At 39.1% G+C, this 13,243-nt stretch overlaps 1 protein-coding gene across 11 annotated transcripts in view; it reads right to left on the bottom strand.

Moving 5' to 3' along the window:
- PAK3 (p21 (RAC1) activated kinase 3) overlaps nt 1-13,243 on the bottom strand; it is a 263,749-nt gene that overhangs the window by 55,705 nt on the left and 194,801 nt on the right. For all 11 annotated transcript variants that reach the window (XM_055337745.1, XM_055337742.1, XM_055337741.1 and 8 more), the window contains 2 exons: nt 3,118-3,249; nt 1,896-2,061 (listed from right to left, as the gene is read on the bottom strand). In XM_055337745.1, the coding sequence (XP_055193720.1) occupies nt 1,896-2,061; nt 3,118-3,249 (298 nt within the window). The remainder of the gene's footprint in view (nt 1-1,895; nt 2,062-3,117; nt 3,250-13,243) is intronic.

Here is a 13,243-nt window from a genome sequence, read left to right as displayed (position 1 = left end):
TTACTTTCACTGATCTGTAGAATGAGGATATTGAAATCTAATGAAAGGTATTATTCTGAAAATTAAACCTCATGGTGTATGTAAAGTGGCCAGCACAGAAAGTGCTCAATAGATGCGAACTATTACTACTGTTATTCGCACTAGAGTCATATTTAATCACATAGAGTCAGTTGGCTGAAGTCTCAGTGAACTCAGTTCCAAACACTCACTCCCAGCTGCAGCCCGGACCTTTGCCTTTCCAAATACCTTTACCCCAGAATGTCTCAACCTCAACACTGCTGACATTCTGTGTTAAAGAATTCTTTGTCACAGAGGGGAAAGGAGGGGGTTGTCCTTAGCATTGTGAACATTTTAGAAGCATCCCTAGCCTCTATCCACTAGATGCCAGCAGCACTCCCTGTGCTCAGACTATAAACATGTCTTCAGGCATTGCCAAATATTTCCTGAAGGGCAAATCGGCCCCACCACCACCTATGCAGAGTCTCCCTGTGGCTCTCTTCCTTTCCTGAGGTCTTTTAGTTGGAAATTTGCATGAAACAAGACAGCTTCCTGTTCTCTAGTTGTATGACATTACTGAAATTTGTCATCCAAATAAAATTGTAAGTTTCTTGATGGTTGGAAATTGTTTTTCTATGGTTTCCTCCAAAGATTCTTGCATAGAACATATGAGGAGAGACTCAGTCAAAGTACATTTGTTTTGCTCGTTTTTTCATTCATTCGCTCAAAAAGCATGTGTTTTTATGAAGCACTTTATCAGAAGCTGGACATAAAGGAAAAGGAGACTCAGTCCCTTCCCTTGAGAAGCTCACAAGTCTAAGGGAAAGAGATCGGACTAGTGTGGTGTGATTTGCTACCATAAAGGCAGTAGAGAGAATAGCCCTTAACTCAGACTGGGAGGGGCAAAGAAGGCTTTCCTGAGAAGGTAACTTTTGAGTTGGGTTTTGAAGGATGAATAGGAGTCAGTGAAGGATGAATAGGGGCACTGATTGCAGATAACTAGAAATTTGTTAGATGTTTCTGTAGTATGAGTTTAATAAATATGCTTCACAGACCTTTGACTCCTTTCAGCAATGTATTTTTCTTAAATCTCCTTGGCTCAGAAAGCTAACTGAAAGAGGACTATTTCATGAAACTGGAATGAGTGTGTGTGCACACGATGTACACAATATGATACCGTGGGAGGGAGGTTGCTAGCATTTGCTGGCTCTGCCCCCCTTCTCCACATAGAAATACTCCTAAATTAAGAGAAAAGATGGTATTACTGTGCTTGCTGGTTTTGATTGACTGTGTTGGGCTTTGAGGTTGACTTGTCTATCATGATTGATCAGTTGGGAGACCTTGGGAGATGATCAAAAGATATATCATCAGATTATTTTATTCCTTTCAGAGTGTCATCTTAAAATAAAACTCACTGTTTAATTATTGTGTCAAATTTTCACCTTAATTGACTTTTTCAAGTGAAAATACTTAGTTTCTGTCAGACTCGTAGTGTGGGGGAAGGAGTGATCTGGAATACACAGCAAGTTCAAACCTTTACACCTTTTGACTTCAGGAAGCCTGGAGTTTATGCAAGGAGGCCCAAATTTTAAAGGCTTGGTTCCAATTTTATTTATTTATTTATTTTTATAAAGATTTATTCATTTATTCATGAGAGAGAGAGAGACAGAGAGAGAGAGACAGAGAGAGAGACAGAGACATAGACAGAGGGAGAAGCAGACTTTTCTCAGGGAGCCCGATGCAGGACTCAATCCCAGGATCACAACTTGAGCTGAAGGCAGCCACCCAACCACTGAGCCACCCAGGCATCCCTCGGTTCCCATTTTAAATGGTTTATGAGACCATCCTATGAAGTAAGTAACAATGGCAAAAACAAAACCAAAAAACAACCAACTCACTTAGCTTTTCTAGGATCTCCTCGTCTGTCATCTTGGATTTTTTCCGTTGCCGATCTGTGTTTCTATACAAAGTACTGGAATTGGCATTCTCAGCAGAAGGTGGTGTGGCCTCTTTATTTGGTGCTGCTGGTGAAGCTATGGATTCCAGCACAGAGCGGGTGTAGATCTTAAAGATAAGGGAAAAAGTTCTATGATGAAAACAATAGGCCAAGCCTAGATGCTGCCATGTCAATGAGGTTTTATTTTGTAAATTAAGACAAAATTTTAAAGCAGTTTTAGGTTCACAGTCAAGTTGAGAGGAAGGTACAGATTTCCCATCTACACCCTGTGCCCACGCATCATAGCCTCCCCCACTATCAACAACCCCCCAACCTCAGAGTGGGACATTTGTTACAAGTGATGAACCAACACTGATGCGTCATAAACACCCCAAGTCCATAGTTTACACACAGTTCACTCTTAGGGTAGACAGTCTATAGGTTTGGACGAATGTATAATCTGCCATTATGGCAGTGGAGTTCTGTCATTACTCCAAAAATTCTCTGTGCTCTGCTTACTCATCTCTCCTCCACATCCCAACCCCTACCCCCAATAAGTCTGTAAAGACAAGTGATGAATTAATTATTAAACAAGAAGTTTAGGTTACCTCAAATACCCTGTGCTTGAAAGCTGTCAGGACCCAGTCTTCTGAGGTCCCCATACATGTTGTGCTCATTCTGGTCCTGGTGTCTCTACTTAGGCAATTCTTCCTACTTGATTCATGTGGATTTCTTTCTCTAATTTAATTTCTGTAGCAGTTCTAGAATTTAGCACTTACTTATATATTGTTTGGTATTATTCTCTAATTGTCACATGCTATCTCATATCCCTGAAGAGCAGCCTCAACCAAGGTTGTATCTTATATTCTAGGTCTGGGAACATAGTAGATAATAGGGTGGGAGCTGATTCACTAGACTTTGACTCTACAATTGCTCCAGATGACATTTCCTGAACCACTGAGGAGTAGTTATTTGAGACTTACTGATTTTGTTTTGTTTTAATTTTTATTTATTTATGATAGTCACAGAGAGAGAGAGAGAGAGACAGAGACATAGGCAGAGGGAGAAGCAGGCTCCATGCACCGGGAGCCCGACGTGGGACTCGATCCCGGGTCCCCAGGATCGCACCCTGGGCCAAAGGCAGGCGCCAAACCGCTGCGCCACCCAGGGATCCCGAGACTTACTGATTTTGTATGCTCAGGTCTTGGTGCAATGACTGGTGGGGGCTCATTGTCATCATCTTCTTCTTCTTCTTCTTCATCTTCTTCTTCAGACACAGGAGGAGCCAAAGGCGGCTCTGATGCTGTTTTTGTACTCTTGTGACAAAAACAAAGTTTAGAGACCAGGTATTAACTCTTCATTGTTTTTCTTCAGAAACAAGAAAAGGGAAATAAAATATTTAATCATGTAGGGACATGAGAAAACCGCACCTTTTAGAAATGAGCAGAACCATCTACAGTTTGGTGATCAGGACTGCTCACATTCAGAGGTAAATTCAGGTCATGGTTTATAAACATCATGAAAATTTTAAAGATCTTTTCATTTTCCACTGAGCTCAGAAACAGTGAGCTATTCATTTAATATTTGCAAGTTCAATGTTTTTGAAATCAATGAATAATATCTTTTTAAAATGCTATGAAAGTCTTCAATTTGTACTGGGCAGATTGTCAATTCGTTGATTGATAGTTTGTCAACCAGAAAAGGGCTATTTTGTGCCTAAAGATCAGAGCATGCATATGGATATGGTATTAACACAGCTCTGCAAATACTCACTAAGTACAAGCAAGCCCATAAATGTTGCTTCCCTGTTCAGCCTCCTGGAAAGAAGCACTCAGAAAGTAACAGACATGAAGATCTAAGGAATATTCATCAACATAATTATTCAGTCTTAACCAACAGGTATAAATGGTGATTTGCAATGCTAAAAACTGCTACACCACCACTACCACCACCAAAAGTAACAACGATCATAGTATCTAGGATGGATTCTTATCATTCATATTTATGCAGGGCTTAAATTGTCCCAAAGCTGAATTTTGAAAGAACTATGACCACAGTTCTCAAAGTAAGTGTGGTCCCCAGACCAGCATCATCACAGGGAACTTGTTAGAAATGCAAATTCTTGGGTTCTATCCACACTAATGAATCATAACTCTGCAAGTGAGGCCTGATAGTATGTTATGACAAGCCTTCCAGGTGATTCCGGTTCAGGTTCAAGTTTAAAAATCACTGAACAATGACACAGGTCTGTGCTGTCCAATATGGCAGCCACAAGCTGTCCATAGTTAATGAGCAGTTACATGTGCTATAACTTAAGTGGGTACTAAGTTTAAAATACATACCAGATGTTAAATATGAAAAAAAGTTGTAAAATAGTTCCTTAGTGAAAGACATTTCCTTTTATGTTGTGTATATGTTGAAATGACAGAATTTTGAGTACACTGGGTTCCATAAAATATCATTAAAATTAATTTCACCTTTTTCTTTTTACTTTTTTTTTCAGTGTGGCTACTAGAAAATGTAAAGTTACATATATACCTTTTATGACATTGATTCTGTTGGAAAGGACTATTAAAGATTTTTTAATTTTTATTTTGTGTGTGTGTATGTGTTTATATTTGTATTCTGTTGACACCTTTGGGTATACTGGCTCAAGCTAATTCTAAAAAGAATTTTCATTTCTTGAGGACAAAGCTCCTGAGGTAGATACAGGGAGCCTACTAATACACTATTAAATCAAAGGACCTCAGCCTATGATTAAAATTCAACATGGATTTTCTACAATCATGTATAAACTGATGGAAGATCCATAAGGTGTAATCATATATCTAATCAGAGACAGCAAGATTTATCTACTGTGATAAGGAAGATAACTTAGAATTTATAAGAAAGTATTTGAAAGAATATTTGCTTGCCCTGATATAAATACTGAATGGTTTACAGACTGAAATTTATATGCTTAGTTAATATTGGTTTTCTTATGTATACACCTATATTTATTCTTAATTTGGCCAAAATACCTACACTATTATATTGTACTGTGGCTGTGTAGAAAGAAACATGTGTCAATGACATTGAGGTTTTAGAAAAAAAAATCCATTTCTTCTTTGAAAGACTAACTCTTCAGAGCACTAGAAATTGCCCTTAGGTTATTGGTGTTTGCTTTGAGATTATTCTGTTCCAGAAAATTCTGCTCTCTTATGCCAGCGGGGATCAAGAATGCACCTAATCACTGTTCACTGGTAGAACGGTAGAACCTGCATATAAACTGGCTACCTTTTATATGGTAAAGCTATCTTACAGGCAAGTATTATATAATACTATATATTATATATAGGCAGGCAATATAAATATAAACCATGCCTAGAGTAGTTAGCTTTACCCAGGTTTATGAAAATATCTGAAGTAAGAAATAAATCATTGCCTCCAAAATGTGACAAAAAACTATAAAGTCTAAAGCAATTAATGTCTAATTACATGTCTATGAAGAATAACTATAGGTCAACTTCACTTCGTGACTTCTATTTAGTAGTCATGGAAATTTCATTAATTAAAAACCAAATTGTAGATTAGATTGTCTTCTTCAGCAATAGCTCTTGAGTTGTCAAAATGATTTCCAATAAATTATACCTAACCAAAAATGTAATGTTACTTATAATCAAATAATTTCAAAATCAATATTAAAAAATCACTTAAAAAAGTTCATAGCAAAAAATTAATTGGGGTAGAGGAGCCCTTTAATATATTTGATACAATGCATCATGTGGCCTCCATAAATGAGAGTATATGTATTGCCTATAAGGATCTGAAAATTGCCCTGGTGGCAAATATAATGGGCCTAGGTCTAGGCTTCTCAGACTGGTACAAAAACCAATCAGACTGGTAGTACTGACCAAAAGGTAACCTGGCACATCTCAATTGTTGCTATTTCACTAAAGAAGATCCACCTGCAAAACTTCACTGTTTAGTATTCGTTACTATCCTCACTATTCTCATTTCATATGGGAGACATTCTGCATCCCCGAGGATGGTCTAAGGGACTGTTAGAAAAACTAGCATCTTTCATCTTCTGAAGGTTTGTAGGGGAGGAGGGTTGGTTGGAAAGAATGCGTGGCCTTCAGTGGACATTGTGTTTTGCATGGTAGTCAGGCCAGAGAGCATTAGCTTATCTAGAACACACCTAGAACACCAGGCGTTGGCACTGAGAACTGAAATCCGCATTATTTCCTGGCCCTGTATTGAGTAAGACCAGGACCAGCATACTTCTCCATCCCTGTGTAAATAATACTGGGGCTAGGCATACTTTCTTTTCCCTGTGTTACACAGCATCAAATGAGAGTATATTTTCCTGTTTTTATGTTAATACTGAGAACAAGCAAAAATAGCAACTTCTTACTTCATGAAATGCTTGTTCTTGGAAGATAAGACTGAACCAGCTGAAGTATTTTACTTGGTACGAATAACAGCTTGCTCACCAAGACTCTCTTGAAGTCTCTCACTTCACCAATCTAAAGTGATTTAATCATAAACACTGCACAATCCTAACCTGTTCCTTGTCTTGTAAGACCTGCTTTAAAATCACATAGCCATAGGGCAACTGGGTGGCTCAGTCGGTTAAGTGTCTGACTCTGGATTTCCGCTCAGTTCACAATCTCAGGGTCCTGAGATCGAGCCCTGCATGGAGCTCCACACTCAGTGGGGAGTCTGCTTCTCTCTCTCCCTCTGCCTCTGCCCCTCCCCCTGCACTCTCTCTCTCAAATAAATAAATGAATTTTTAAAAATAAAATAAAATCACATAGCCAATCGCTAAAACCGTGTAAAGTTTCTCCCCGGACATCTCCTTTTTAAGACACTGCTAAAACCCTCTAAAGGGAGGGCTCTTTCTTGGTGCTAAAGTTTAATAAACAGCTTTGCTTATTAACAGGTTTTGCTGGTGGTCTTTTTGGGAGCCACAGTATAATATTGCTACACTCTTCCTTCTAGGTTGAGATTACTATAACTGTCTAAGCTTGAAAAAAATATAGATACTTTGGTTGCTCTTCAGATGATAACCAGAGGGGAGGGCAGTGGGGGATGGGTGAAACAGGTGATGGGGATTAAGTAGTGCACTTGTCATGATGAGCGCTGGGTGCTATATGGAAGTGTTGAATCACTGCATTGTACACCTGAAACTAATATAAATTATACTGTATGTTAACCGTCTGGAATTTAAATAAAAATTCAAAAATAAATCAAAAAAACCCAAAAAGGAAAAAATAGATGAACAGCAAGTAAAAAAATTTTTTGTCTTATTAAAAATCTGGGATATGTTTCTTGTGCCACACAGTGGGGCAAGGGAGGTGATTCTCTACTTGAGCAGGATCCTGGGGTCTTTTAGAATTCTGAAGTGTTTGGACAATCTCTTCAGAAAAATACAGGTAGGTATATGCTTTTCCATATAATTTCAAGGGCTCATAGATTGTAGGAAGCCCATCCATACAGACTATAAGTTATTAAACCCTGCTATAGAGCATATACTAGCTAGAGGAATTACCTTAGGAAACTCTTCTTTCTTTGAGCTTCATTGATAATGGTCAAAGGAATTAGAAGTAAGGACCTTGGAGGCTCTAGATAATGCAAAGTGTGGTCTGTGGGCCACTTTTCAAAGGAGCTTAAGATTCAGATTTCAGGGCTCCATTCCATTTTGACTTGCACACTGTCCAGGCAATTTTGACACATACTGAAGTAAAAGGACCACTAATATAGATGAACAAAATAAATGCATACTTCAAATCAAAAGCTCAATCTGTGTCAACTGTACAAGTAGCCTAAAATTGAAGAGTAGGTCCCTGGACAGTATTTAGTGTTTAATACACTCATACCAAAGAAACTACCATGAGTGAGCAGTAAACTAGATGTCACAGGATTATGGGAGGTATTGCTGAATTCAATATTAGTTATGTGGTCATTAGTTTAAAATATTTAGTGAATAAACTGCTTCTATGTTAATTCCCACCCAGGCCACTAGAGGACACCAAAACTGATCGGTTTAGGTTATGTCGATTAGGGATAGTCCAATCCCATTAAATCAGATCTTATGGGATAGCTAGGTCTACTTAGGAGTGTTTCTAATGCAAGAAAGCATAAGCAGTGTCAAGTGCAATCTCCCCCTGGAACCATAAGGAGAGCACAAGGTGCTTTCAATTGTCCATTCCTAAGTAGCTGAGTCCCACTGAAGAGGTCCAATCTAAATTTGAGCGTCTAATCCAGTTCATTCGATCAATACAAACCCAGCCTTAGTTAAGCGGTTTAGTTAACAACTACACCTGGAAATCCTGCCAGCCCTTCAAACTCCAAACTGGCCAATAGAAAACTCAGCATCTGCTCACAGAACTTTGTAACTCCTGAAAGATAGCATCCTCACCCTTTTGGCCACCCTCGTACCATTTTAGGTCTGCAATCAGGTTCGACCTTGACCTTTCCTCCAGCACCCCAACATCCAATCAATAACCTAAACATTTCTGCAATTTGAACCTTATCTCCACTCCTACTGCCACTATCTCCCTCAGGACCGCCTTACCTATGGGCCTGGATGCCTGCGCCACTCCTCCAACTGGTCTCCCTTCACCCAGCCTCACCTTCCTCCCCCCCCTTTTTTAACTGAAGTTCGATTTGCCAACATATACATCCCATCAAGTGCCCTCCTCAGTGCCCATCACCCAGTTACCCCATCCCCCCCGCCCGCCTCCCCTTAAACTACCCTTTGCTCGTTTCCCTGAGTTAGGAGTCTCTCATGTTTTGTCACCCTCTCTAATTTTTCCCACTCATTTTCTCTCCTTTCCCGTAAACTCCCTTTCACTATTTCTTATATTCCCCGTATGAGTGAAATCATATGAAAGATCTAAATTAAATGTGAGACAAGAATCCATCAAAATCCTAGAGGAGAACACAGGCAACACCCATTTTGAACTTGGCCACAGCAACTTCTTTCAAGATACATCTATGAAGGCAAAGGAAACAAAAGCAAAAATGAACTATTGAGACTTAATCAGGATAAAAAGCTTCTGCAGAGCAAAAGAAACAGTCAACTAAAGGACAACCCACAGAATGGGAGAAGATATTTGCAAATGACAAATCAGATAAAGGGCTAGTATCCAAGATCTATAAAGAACTTATTAAACTCAACACCCAGGAAACAAACAATCCAATCATGAAATGGGCAGAAGACATGAACATAAATTTCACCAAAGAAGATATACTCATGGCCAACAAGCACGTGTGAAAATGCTCCACATCACTTGCCATCAAGGAAATACAAATCAAAACCAGCCTCACCTTCCACCCTTAATTCACTCTGGACATTTGCTGTCAGGTAACTGTTCCCAAGGCGTATGCTTTATTTGACTATTTCTCCTGTTCCAAAAAACTCCAAGGGCTTCTCAGTGTGTACGGGAAAAAGCCAGATTTCTTTCTTTCTTTCTTTCTTTCTTTCTTTCTTTCTTTCTTTCTTTCTTTCATTCATTTATTTATTTATAGTTTAAGCTTTACTTAGTTAACATACAGTGCGATATTGGTTTCGGAGTAAAATTCAGTGATTCATCACCTCCATACAACCCCCAGCGCTCATTACAACATATGCCCTCCTTAATACCCTTCACCCCTCTAGCTGGTACTCCCTGCCCACCTCCCTCCATCAACCCTGTTTGTTTTCTACCTTTAAGATTCTCTTATGGTTTATTTTCCTCTCTCCCTTTCCCCACCCCCTTCCCCTATGTTCAGCTGTTTTGTTTCGTCAATTCCACATAGGAATGAGATCATACGGTATTTGTCTTTCTCTGAGTGACTCATTTCACTTAGCATAACACACTCTAGCCCCGACCACATCATTGCAAATAGGCCAGATTTCTTAGAATACCATTTAAGGGCTGCTATTGATTTGGCTCCAAATTAATGCTCAAGGCTTAATTCCTAGGATTCCTTTTCTTGCATCTGTCTTCATTCAAAACCACCTTTTTGTCCTCGTGCTCTCCTTACTACTGTGCCCTTTATATGTTTTTCCTTTTGCTTAGAATGACCTTCCTGATCTTCACAGATCCAAATCCTACCTGACCTTCGCAATCTAGCTCAAATGTCACCTTTTCTATGAAGCCTTTTCCTTTTTTTTTTTTTTAAGATTTTATTTATTCATGAGAGACACAGGGAGAGAGTGAAAGGTAGAGACACAGGCAGAGGGAGAAGCAGGCTCCATGCAGGGAGCCCAATGCAGGACTCAATCCCAGGACTCAAGGATCATGCCCTGAGCCCAAGGTAGACACTCAAAAGCTGAGTCACCCAGGCATCCTTATGATGCTTTTTTCAACTCAACATTCAACAAATATGTACCATGTAAGTACCCATGTTGTACCAGGCACTGAGCTTAAGCCCTTCGAGACAAGGGCTTGCTTCCTTTTTCCTCCCCAGCTGAAGGTAATCTCTTGTCTCTGAGTTCTCAAAGCAAATGGATGTATTTTACGGTATGTAACATGGTCCATATTGTATTATGTTTTTTTATATACACACTTCTCTTCCCTTACCAGAATGAGCTCCAGATTTCCTAGTGTTTGTAAGAAGGCACTTGATAAATATATGTGAGAAAAGTAAATATCCAGTTGTTTTATTTCCCAACAGTGAGAACATCATTGTTTTCTGATTTGGTGGAATATTTTGATCATTATGTAGATTTAGTTTAAATTCCACAAACAAAACCAGTAGAAGCAAGCTCAAAAGAAAGGGACAGTATTTCAGGAGATACAAACTATTGACAAAAATAAATATCAATCTAAAGACTATCCTAGCAGATTAGTGTTTAAAATAACTGACCTACCTACCTAAAAAAATACCAACTATTTCTTTGCCAGAATACCCAGCTAGTATTTATTATACAATAATGATATTAATTAAAGCAAGGGCAGTAAAGGTAAGTGTAGATCATGTAAGGTTGGCAGTTTTGCTTTAGCTTACATTTAATAAACATAGAGTATGTGCTGGTGGTATACTAAGTATATTTATGCATTATCACATTAAAAATTCATACAATAAGACTAAACATCTATGTACAGAGCCTTCATACTTTTTTATTTTTATTTTTTAATAAAGATTTTATTTATTCATGAGAGACATAGAGAGAGAAGCAGACTCCCTATGGGGAGCCTGATATGGGACTCGATCCCAGGACACTGGGATCACGACTTGAGCCAAAGGCAGATGCTCAACCACTAAGCCACCCAGGCATCCCTATTTTTATGTTTAATTGTGGTAAAATATACACGACATAAAATTTACCATCTTAGCCATTTTTATTCTTATTTTCTTAAGATTTATTTATTTAGTCATTAGAGACACACAGAGAGAAGCAGAGATACAGGCAGAGGGAGAAGCAGGCTCCATTCAGGGAGCCTGACGTGGGACTCAATCCCAGGACTCCAGGATCAGGCCCTGGGCTGAAGGTGGTGCTAAACTGCTGAGCCACCCAGGCTGCCCTTAGCCATTTTTAAATGCACTGTTCAGTAGTGTTAAGTATATTCACAGTATTGTGCAACCAATCTCCAGAACCCTTTCCATCTTGCAAAAATTGAACTTTGTATACAGAGTATTCTGTAGATCATATAAATAGAATCATACATTTGTCTTTTAATAAGTGGATTATTTCACTTGGTATAATGTCCTCAAGGTTCATCCATGTGATAGTATGTATCAATGTGTCAGAATGCCCTTCCTTTTTTTTTAAGGGTGGGCTCCACGCTGAGCATGGAGCTTGACCTCATGACACTGAGATCAAGACCTGAGCTGAGGGATCCCTGGGTGGCGCAGCGGTTTGGCGCCTGCCTTTGGCCCAGGGCGCGATCCTGGAGACCCGGGATCGAATCCCACATCGGGCTCCTGGTGCATGGAGCCTGCTTCTCCCTCTGCCTGTGTCTCTGCCTCTTTCTCTCTCTCTCTCTGTGACTATCATAAATGAATAAAAATTAAAAAAAAAAAAGACCTGAGCTGAGATCAAGAGTTGGACACCCAACCAACTGAGCAACCTGGGTGCCCCAGAATGTCCTTCCTTTTTAAGGCTAAATGATATTCCATAAAAAAATGATATTCCATGGTATGAATATACCACATTTATTTATCCATTCATCTGTTGATGGCCACATGGGTTCCTTCTACCTTTTGTATACTGTGAATAATGCTGCTATGAACATGAGTGTATGAAAATATGTTTGAAAACCTGCTGTCAGGGCACTTGGGTGGCTCAGTCAGTTAAGTGTCTGCCTTCAGCTCAGCTCGTGATCCCAGGGTCCTGGGATCAAGTCCTACATCAGGCTCCCTGCTTCTCGGGGAGCCTGCTACTTCTCCCTCTGCCTCTGCCTCTCACTCTCTGTCTCTCATGAAAAAATAAAATCTTTAAAAAAAAGAGAGAACCTATTGTCAATTCTTTTGGGTATAAATCCAGAAGTGGGATTGCTGGATCCCATGGTAATTCTATTTTTAATTTTTGAGGAACTTCCCCACAATTTCATGGCCTTTACTCTTTACCATTAATGATCTACTACTATTACACTTGTCACCCAGGGTGACATTAAGCAGGCCAGCATCTGTCCTCTATAAAAGGTTGTTATCCATGACTCTTCAAATCAACAGTTAGGAAACTCTCACTGATGCTAATTATTTCACAATAAAATCACACAAAGGTTAGCCTTGTCTAAGATAATTTTTTGTCTTATGTGTATGGATATTCTTGCAGATACTCTATCACTTCTAAGAACTTTGAACTCAGTTACTTATTTTCTAGGCTCTTGATAAAACTATATGAGTTTGGGCAAAATCACTTCCCCCACTGGATCTGTTTATCAGAACAGGTGACACTCAAAGGTACAGTGATATGACCTCAGATGAATTATTTTACCTCTCTGAAATTCATCTTTAAAATGGAGACAATGATTAAGACTTACCTAATCTGGTGGCAAGAAAGGTTAAGTGAATGCACACTGTTATTATATCAGTGCCTGGCACATTGTAAGTGTTGAGTAGAGAGAAGCCACTATCATTATGATTATTATTTTCAAGATTCTTTGTGTAAAAGAAATAGAAACATTTATTTACATAAAGATTTATACATGCATGTTCATAGTAAATTATTTACAATAGCCAAAAACTGCCAATGGTCCGGAGAGCCTTCCATGGGTAAATTGTTAACCAGAGTGGCACATCTATTCCATGGAGTACTACTTAGCAATAAAAAGGATAAATTACTGATAACACACAACTCGGATGAACCATAAGAGCATTATGCTGAGTGAAAAA

This window comes from Nyctereutes procyonoides, unplaced genomic scaffold (assembly GCF_905146905.1).
Source record: "Nyctereutes procyonoides isolate TBG_1078 unplaced genomic scaffold, NYPRO_anot_genome, whole genome shotgun sequence".
NCBI classification, from domain to species: domain Eukaryota; kingdom Metazoa; phylum Chordata; class Mammalia; order Carnivora; family Canidae; genus Nyctereutes; species Nyctereutes procyonoides.
Note: the sequence above shows the minus strand (reverse complement) of the source record. Positions and strands in the feature narration are given on the sequence as shown.